This window comes from Babesia bigemina, scaffold Bbigscaff_73314, assembly GCF_000981445.1.
Source record: "Babesia bigemina genome assembly Bbig001, scaffold Bbigscaff_73314".
Taxonomy (NCBI): Eukaryota; Apicomplexa; class Aconoidasida; order Piroplasmida; family Babesiidae; genus Babesia; species Babesia bigemina.
Genome location: NW_012237295.1, coordinates 1 through 8,878, shown reverse-complemented (window position 1 = coordinate 8,878; position 8,878 = coordinate 1). Strand labels below are relative to the sequence as shown.

Here is an 8,878-nt window from a genome sequence, read left to right as displayed (position 1 = left end):
TCCCTAACCCACTCTACATCGCCCCTTTTGTCCACTCTACATCGCTGCTTTATCCACTCCACATCGCCCCTTAACCCACTCTACATCGCTCCTTTACCCACTCTACATCGCCCCTTAACCCACTCTTCATCGCTCCCTAACCCACTCCACATCGCCCCTTTAACCACTCTACATCGCCCCTTAACCCACTCTACATCGCTTCCTAACCCACTCTACATCGCCCCTTAACCACTCCACATCGCCCCTTTACCCACTCTACATCGCTCCCTAACCCACTCTACATCGCTCCTTAACCCACTCTACATCGCTCCCTAATCCACTCTACATCGCTCCCTAACCCACTCTACATCGCCCCTTTATCCACTCTACATCGCCCCTTTACCCACTCTGCATCGCCCCTTTATCCACTCTACATCGCTCCCTTATCCACTCCACATCGCTCCTTAACCCACTCTACATCGCCCCTTAACCCACTCTACATCGCTCCCTAACCCACTCTACATCGCCCCTTTTGTCCACTCTACATCGCTCCCTAACCCACTCTACATCGCCCCTTTACCCACTCTACATCACCCCTTTATCCACTCTACATCGCCCCTCTATCCACTCTACATCGCTCCTTTACCCACTCTACATCGCCCCTTTATCCACTCCACATCGCTCCTTTATCCACTCTACATCGCTCCCTAACCCACTCTACATCGCTCCCTAACCCACTCTACATCGCTCCTTCATCCACTCTACATCGCTCCCTAACCCACTCTTCATCGCTCCTTTACCCACTCTACATCGCTCCCTTACCCACTACACATCGCCCCTCTATTCACTCTACATCGCCCCTTAACCCACTCTCCATCGCCCCTTTATCCACTCTACATCGCTCCCTAATCCACTCTACATCGCCCCTTTACCCACTCTACATCGCCCCTTTATCCACTCCACATCGCTCCCTTATCCACTCTAAATCGCTCCTTTACCCACTCTACATCGCTCCCTTACCCACTCTACATCCCTCGAATTACCTTGCCATAATACCGCTATGACCTTCTTACACCATTATAATAACTTGTGCCTTGTCACCCTTCACTTCCCTTCTGACTGAGTCCATCGACTGGTTGATCCAGGTTAGGTATGGGAATGGTGGTAGTGGTGATGGTCTTACCAAGTTGTCTCAAGCTTTGAAAAAGTTGATTGAGGAGGCTATAGGTAAAGCTTATGACTCTCTAAACAAGCAATACCCTCTCGCTAATGCTTCTTCTAATGTCGCCTCGTCTGGCGCCTCGGCTCCTTTGCCTGCTAAGCCTACTGTGTCTGCCAACTCGTCCCTTAGTGAGAAAATTAAAAATGAAATTGAACGTGTTAACAACATTAAAAAGTCTCTTGAAACTAAGCAAACTAGCCAAAATAATCCTCTAACTGAAGAAGATTCCAAGCGTTTATCTGACTGTCAGTCCAAGTTGTCTGCTTTGCAGACTGTGCATAAGCTTGCTGAATTTGCTGAATCACTTAATAAAACTAGTGAAAATAATAATATTTTAACACATTTGTGTACTGGCCTCGAGACTTTCCTCGGCTTCAACTCTGCTTCCAAAGGCTACGATGGCAGTGGCATTGTGTACTCTGACCTGGACAGGCTGTGTGACGGGGTGATGGGATTTTTGTATCAGGTGCTTAAGGATGTCAGCGAGAAACAGCCTTACAGTGTGGGTAAAAATGACTTAAAACAGTTTGTTGAGAGTGAATTAAAGCCTAAATTATGCACCGGGCGTAAGGGTTTTAGTGTCATTGCGCAGGTGGCGCAGAGGGTGCGGGAGTATAATGAGAGTGTTAGAAAGGGGAACGATGATATGCAAAGCGTTGTAACTAAAATGCGAAATCACGTTGAAACTGAATTAACAAAAAAGTTGAACGCCATAAATGAAAATAATCTCACTCATGACCCTTTACTTTCCAAGGCCGTGGAGTCAGCCCAGGCCCTGGCCAAGGAGTACGGTCAAAAAGGTGAAGACTTTAACAACGGTTTCAATAACATAACAAGAGACGAATTCAGTAGACGTTCCAAAGTTGAACTCAAAGAACAATTTAAGGACTTAAACTCTGACTTGAGATCAAAAATCAACAACGCCAGGGACAACGTGTCGCATGAAGCCAATAGGCTTACAACGTTGTCGGCCACGCAGAAAAGAAATTTGGAGGAGACGATTGAATTGATAAAACAGACGTGCACATCGCTTAAGAAGTGCGTGAATGATAAGATCAACAAAGACGTTACTGAACTAATGAACAATGTGGAGAAGAGGGTTGCAGAAATTTTGAAGGTGCTCAAAGAGATTGAAAGTAAGATAAGAGAGTATATTGACGATTTGGCAAAGTGGATTAACCATGCGGACATAGACGTGGGAAAGGCAATGAAGGATATGAAAGGAATTATTGATAAAAGTATCGGCTGGCAAAATCAGGATGAAATCAGCGGCAAGGCAAAAGACTTGAGCAAAAAGGCTACTGATCTTTACTGGAAATTTGAGGGTGCAAAACGGTCAGTTGAGGAGGGAGTTGATAAGGCCAAAACGGAAAAAGTTAACGAGTTGACCAAGTGGAAAGCAGCGGGCGACGCAGCTGTTAAGCAGGCGAAGGAGAAGTGTGAGAAGGTGGTTAAAAAGTTGAATGGAAGAGATAAAGGTGCAAGTGCGGAGGGGGGAAGACAAAAAGTGACCGACTCGGCGCAGATATTGCAACAAAAAGCGGACGAATTACGAAAGAAGGCGTTAGATGCTAAACAGAAAGTTACTACATTGGTCAGGGAGGCATTGACGGCAGTGAAAACGATGGACGATGCGCTGAAGAAGAATCTACTCCCCGCGGCGATCAAAAAGATTGAAAACGATCTGAACAAAAATGCAGATTATTTGAAAAATGTTGACAACGATGGAAATGGCGATCAAAACTTCCACAACACAACCTTCTCCACCCTGCGCTCCACCGTCGACACCAATCTCGACAAATTCACTGAAGCCGTTGAGAAGCTTGTTAAAAAGGATGAGGTGAATTCTACCGTCAATGGTTACCTGGAGGATATTGAAAGGATGCTATCAAACACCGAAACGGTCAACCTCACCGCCGCTGAAATGACTGATCACACCTCCGTCAAAGGCTTCGTGACGATCAAAGGCGAAATCGACGCCGCGCTCGAAGGAATTAAAGCTAAGGCTAATTCGGATTTCGACGCTGAAAAAACAGCTACACAAAATGCACAAATATTTACAACTTTGTCCGCCGAAATCACATCCAATCTCGACAAGCTTAAGACGGCGATCTCAGAAGCTGGCACAAAAGTCAAAACACAGTTGGAGGCGATTCAGAGAAACATCGGCCGTAAAGAACACGGTGACAAATCTGCGGCTACTAGGGGCACACTCCAAAAAATCCACGACGACATCGTCAACGTGCTTCGCGATCAACTGGAACCTGTCATCACATCGGTCACTGAACTACAACGATTCGCCCAAAACGAAAAGTATAAATGCATCAGCAGTATACACGGTTTCGTCGACAAGGAAGTCCAAGAAGCAACCAACAAGCTCATCACCCAGGCCAACAAAAACTACGTGACGTCCGTCAAAGACATGCTGCAGGCCTTCGCCGACAAGGTGCAGAGGGAACTAAAGCTCCTGCCCGGCGAGATTGACACCGACAGGAAGCACGGCTTTAAGGGTTTCATGCGGACGTTGCAGGGGAGGATTAATGGTAATGATACGTCGAATGTGAATATGCAATTACTTAAAGAAGTTGCAGACGAACTATCCCGGCCACCACTGGATAATAAAGCAACGTTTCAAAAGTTGTCCAAGAATTTCCAAAAGTTTTTCTGGCCGCTTAAGGCATATATTAACGGTGAAATTAAGAGACTACATAACGAGGAAAATAAAAAGAACCAAAAGACTCCAACTGAAGAGACGCTATACACCTCGATGCTTGGTGACATCAATGCCTCATTTAATGACTTACTTGATCACCTCAAGGAAACAAATAGGTACGATAGTCAGGTACCTGAGATGCTCGATAAGTTGAGTGGCGCGATCAGCAAAATGAAACCGGAAGACTTCTCTAAGCCAAACACTCCGACAATGGACAGTGTCACCGGAGGTTTGTCCCAGTTTGTAGACGAATTGAGGAAGGTTTACATAAGCGTGTATGATCATCAGACGTTGAAAGGCGAGCTAATTAAAGACTATAAACAAGAATCTAGTCTAAGGGGGGTAGTGGAGAAGTATGACTTGACTGCGGAAGGAAGGGATTTGTCAAAAGTCTTCCTCACCATGATCTCAATCATGTCTAACGATGTTAGTGAAATGCGATCAAAATGCGTCTATTCATGGAAAACGTTTAAACTTAACTTACATGACAAAAATAATCCTCTCGGATTGTGCTTTAAAGGGGTCGGTTACGCTGTATCAGATTCTGCCAGAATGCAAAACGGTGAACTGCGTAATGAAATGAGTTGCCAAAGTATTAATGAGAAATTAAAAGCAATGGTCAACGGAAGTGAGAAGCTTAAACAAGTCAAACATTGGCTGTCATCTAACCACAATCGTGATAATGGCGATGAAAAAACTATCAGCGCAATTGACATACTTGACTTCCTGTATGATTGCCTTGAAACGTATTACCGTGTCTGCCACGTAACCAGTTCCTCAACCGGCAGACATCCATCGTCCGTCTACGATATGCTGCTTTGGCTGACTGGTCTCACGCATAATCGCGTGTACACAGAACTGACACTCAACGGCTTCGAAGATCTATTTGAAAAGCCGGACGAAGGTGCCGTTGAAGCTAATACGGAAGACGGTATAGCTGTTGGTGTTGAAAAAGAAGTATCCCTGGCAGCCTATCCTCACGATATCACGGCTCCAAGATTATCGGCCAGCCTTCGCGATGTTTGTGTCTACTCGGAGACCATACTAGTTGCCGTACTAGGCTATGGTCACGCAGAAGGACGTTACGCTTGCGACTTCAACACCAACGCAGATAAATTTGCATATCCCGCCGATATGATAACACTAGTATGCTGCTTGTTTGATATCGTGACACGCGTTCACCATCAACTTTATTTCCTGTATCGTCAATGTTATTCCAGTGATCTCAGCGGCTGGGCCAACTGCTGGTATGGTCGTGATATCGGTGGGTCTAACTGGAAGTGCAACAACATCCAATGCCCTGAGCAACGTGCTGACCAAAGTCATAACCAAAGTTGTAACCAAAAGTGCAACCAAACAGTCAACTGCGGGCTTAAGTCGCCGCTTCAATCGTTTTTAGAAGATGGGTTGCAGGGTTTCCTACCGCATCATCTAAAATTCGAGAAAGGTAAACTGCAATGTTCATTAAAAAATCACTCCGGTGGTCCTTGTAATACGCCCATGGGATTCGGAGAAATTAGTCAAATGGCGTCACACAGATACACTGGTGAACATATATTGAATACGCTTCATGAATTCTGCGGTAGCAAAATGTCGCCTCTAACAAAACTCTGCAGTCAACTCAAATGCATCCTCCCTAGTGCACCGAAAACTTTAGGTGACATGTTCGCTTTCTATTGCACTCTGCTTAATGAGTGGGACAAGGCTGCCGGAACACGTCAGATGCACAGGGAAGACGCATTCCATAAAGCTGTCATGGATTCTAACTTCGAGAATCCCCAAACCGAATTGGACATCACTACCATATTCAAGCACAGGGACCATGGCACGAAGCCCCCAAGCCAGAAGAGCTCGCATATTACGGGCGATCTATACGCACTTGTTGATTGCCATACCAATTCATCATCTGTTTCATCTCATCCTTGCGGTCCATACTTGAGGCCGATTTGTCAAGATATGTGCGCTACTTTCACAAAAGAAAATGCAGACAAATATCTGTCTTGGATTGTCTACTGCACAGAGTCATTCCTTGATTTGCTAAAACAGCTGTACAAAGAATGCGCTACTAACTGCAATTCTACTGGCTCTAGGTGCCGTGTCAGTAAATGTAGGAATAAATGTACAGCAACTGAGTTGCCGATGTCTCCAGGTTCTGCTCATGATGAATCATGTGGATCCATAGTTGACTGCAAATTCATGCGTCCCACTTTCTACAAATATGGTTTCGTACTTGGAGATTGCAATAGTCTATCTGCCAAGACAACCAAGCGCACGTGCAAAGATTTGTGTATGGTATTGAAAAGCGTTACCAATGAAAAAGAAGTAGATGGGCATCCGCTTGCCAAATTGGTCCATGTCACAATACCCCAATTCATCTTCCAAATTCGCGCCCCCTTCATCTGGCTCAACGTAGCGCTCTGGCTCCTCTCTGTCCTGTACCTCATCCACATCATGGTCATCCGCCTCGACCTGCTCCACATCAAATCGCATTTGCACTCACCCTCATCACATCGTATCGCCGCTCAGTCACTACTTGCTGCTGCTCGCGTTAACAAGCTTAACAGGGTGTTTTATCTGCAACCATAATCGTACTCACGTGTTTACTATCTACACTCACCTAGCATATCACCTACTCACCTAACTTATGCATTGTTGTTTAATCTGTTGTATCACTCATTAACCGTTGTATGTGATTGTGTAATAGTTAACTAAAGTGGTGACCAATGTGCTGACCAAAGTGCTGACCAATGTGCTGACCAACGTGCTGACCAAGGTGCTGACCAAGGTGCTGACCAATGTGCTGACCAAAGTGCTGACCAAGGTGCTGACCAAAGTGCTGACCAATGCCATGACAAAAGTGTTGACCAATGTGTTGTCCAATGCCATGACCAAAGTGGTGACCAATGCCATGACCAAGTTGATGGTTACGGCAGCGATGACATGGTCACGGCAGCGGTGACATGGTCACGGCAGCGATGACATGGTTACGGCAGCGATGACAGTGGTGACTTAAGTGGTGATTATAATCCACTGCACATCGCCCCTTAACCCACTCCACATCGCTCCTTTATCCACTCCACATCGCCCTTAACCCACTCCACATCGCCCCTTTATCCACTCTACATCGCCCCTTAACCCACTCTACATCGCTCCTTCACCTCCTGTAATCGCTCCCTAACCCACTCTACATCGCCCCTTTATCCACTCCACATCGCTCCCTAACCCACTCTACATCGCCCCTTTATCCACTCTACATCGCCCTTTATCCACTCTACATCGCTCCCTAACCCACTCCACATCGCTCCTTAACCCACTCTACATCGCCCCTTAACCCACTCTTCATCGCTCCCTAACCCACTCTACATCGCCCCTTTATCAACTCTACATCGCCCCTTAACCCACTCTACATCGCCCCTTAACCCACCTGACATCGCTCCTTATCCACTCTACATCGCCCCTCTATCCACTCTACATCGCTCCTTATCCACTCTACATCGCCCCTTTACCCACTCTACATCGCCCCTTTACCCACTCTACATCGCTCCTCTATCCACTCCACATCGTTCCCTTACCCACTCCACATCGCTCCCTTACCCACTCTACATCGCTCCCTAACCCACTCTACACATCGTCTTTACCACTTACATGGTCCTTTACCACTTACATGGCCCTTTACCCATTACATTCGCCCTCTATCCACTCACATCGCTCGTTAAGCCACTTTACATCGCCCTTAACCAGTTCACATCGTCCTTTATCCACTCCACATCGCCCTTTTATCCACTGTACATCGCTCTTTTTCCACTCTACATCGCTCCCTAATCCACTCTACATCGCTCCCTAACCCACTCTACATCGCTTCTTTATCCACTCTACATCGCCCCTTAACCCACTCTACATCGCCCCTTTACCCATTCTACATCGCTCCCTTATCCACTCTACATCGCCCCTTAACCCACTCTACATCGCTCCCTAACCCACTCCACATCCCTTGAATTACCTCGCCCTAAGACCGCTATGACCTCTATAAACCACAATAGTAACTTGTGCCTTGTCACCCTTCACTTCCCCTCTTCCACCTCTTGCCACTGCCCTGACCATGTTCACCCTATCTCCAAATCTCTTGAATTACTTCGTTATATTAACGCTATGACCTCCATAAATCATTATAATAACTTGTTGATGCCGACCATTCTCTCACTGATGATGCTACTAAAAAAGCTTTGGAGGACATTGAGTCCAAGCTCATTAGCCTTGGTCACCTTGCTGGTCAACTTGGAGGATTTGTTGGTGAGAGTGAGAGTGTTAAGAAAGCCGTTAAGAATGCTATTAAAGCTTGTTTCGACAATAATTCCGACCTTAAAAATGACCTAAATGATGTTTACAATTCTCTTGTTACTAACCTTTCTGTGTCTGACAACTCTGGTGGCCAGTCTGTTGACAACCTAAAAATTAGTGAGCTTAGTAACAAGTTAAGAAAGATATTCAGCTTACTGATGATAAACTTAAGAAGCTTCAATCGCTTCAAAATCCTTCTCTTCCTCCCCCCTCTCCCTCTGCTGACTCAGACAAATTGCAGTCCAAGTTGGAGGCTTTGAAGAAAGTGCAGAAGCTCTGTGGATTTCATGAGAATTCTAATAATGCGTTAAATGACCCTACTAACATCCTTAATAACCTCTGCACTGGCCTCGAAAAATTCCTCGGCTTCAACTCTGAGTCCAAAGGCTACGACGGCACTGGCATCGTCTACTCTGACCTGGATAGGCTGTGTGACGGGGTGATGGGATTTTTGTATCAGGTGCTCAAGGATGTCAGCGAGAAACAGCCTTATGAAGCAGGTAAGACAATGTTTTTAGACCGTTTAATTCGTGAAATAAATGCCAAATTATGTTCAGGTGTTGAAGGCTTCACGAGCGTCGTGGACCGTGTCACTAGCAGGGTGAGGCAGTACAATGAGAAAATTG

General features: G+C 46.0%; 3 protein-coding genes across 3 annotated transcripts; 2 read left to right on the top strand and 1 right to left on the bottom strand.

The window, feature by feature from the left end:
* Nucleotides 1-1,131: 1,131 nt before the first annotated feature.
* Nucleotides 1,132-6,500, top strand: BBBOND_0005010 (hypothetical protein, conserved; the record flags this gene model as incomplete). Its single annotated transcript, XM_012915331.1, is given in 2 exon segments — nt 1,132-1,165; nt 1,177-6,500. The coding sequence occupies 2 exon segments, from the start codon at nt 1,132-1,134 to the stop codon at nt 6,498-6,500; spliced, it is 5,358 nt and encodes a 1,785-aa protein (XP_012770785.1).
* Nucleotides 6,501-6,590: 90 nt separating this feature from the next.
* Nucleotides 6,591-6,824, bottom strand: BBBOND_0005000 (hypothetical protein, conserved; the record flags this gene model as incomplete). The annotated part of the gene is made up of 1 exon (XM_012915330.1): nt 6,591-6,824. The coding sequence occupies one exon, from the start codon at nt 6,822-6,824 to the stop codon at nt 6,591-6,593; it is 234 nt and encodes a 77-aa protein (XP_012770784.1).
* A 1,272-nt stretch (nt 6,825-8,096) lies between these two features.
* BBBOND_0004990 (hypothetical protein, conserved) lies at nt 8,097-8,288 on the top strand (the record flags this gene model as incomplete). The annotated part of the gene is made up of 1 exon (XM_012915329.1): nt 8,097-8,288. The coding sequence occupies one exon, from the start codon at nt 8,097-8,099 to the stop codon at nt 8,286-8,288; it is 192 nt and encodes a 63-aa protein (XP_012770783.1).
* Between the last annotated feature and the right edge of the window lie 590 nt (nt 8,289-8,878).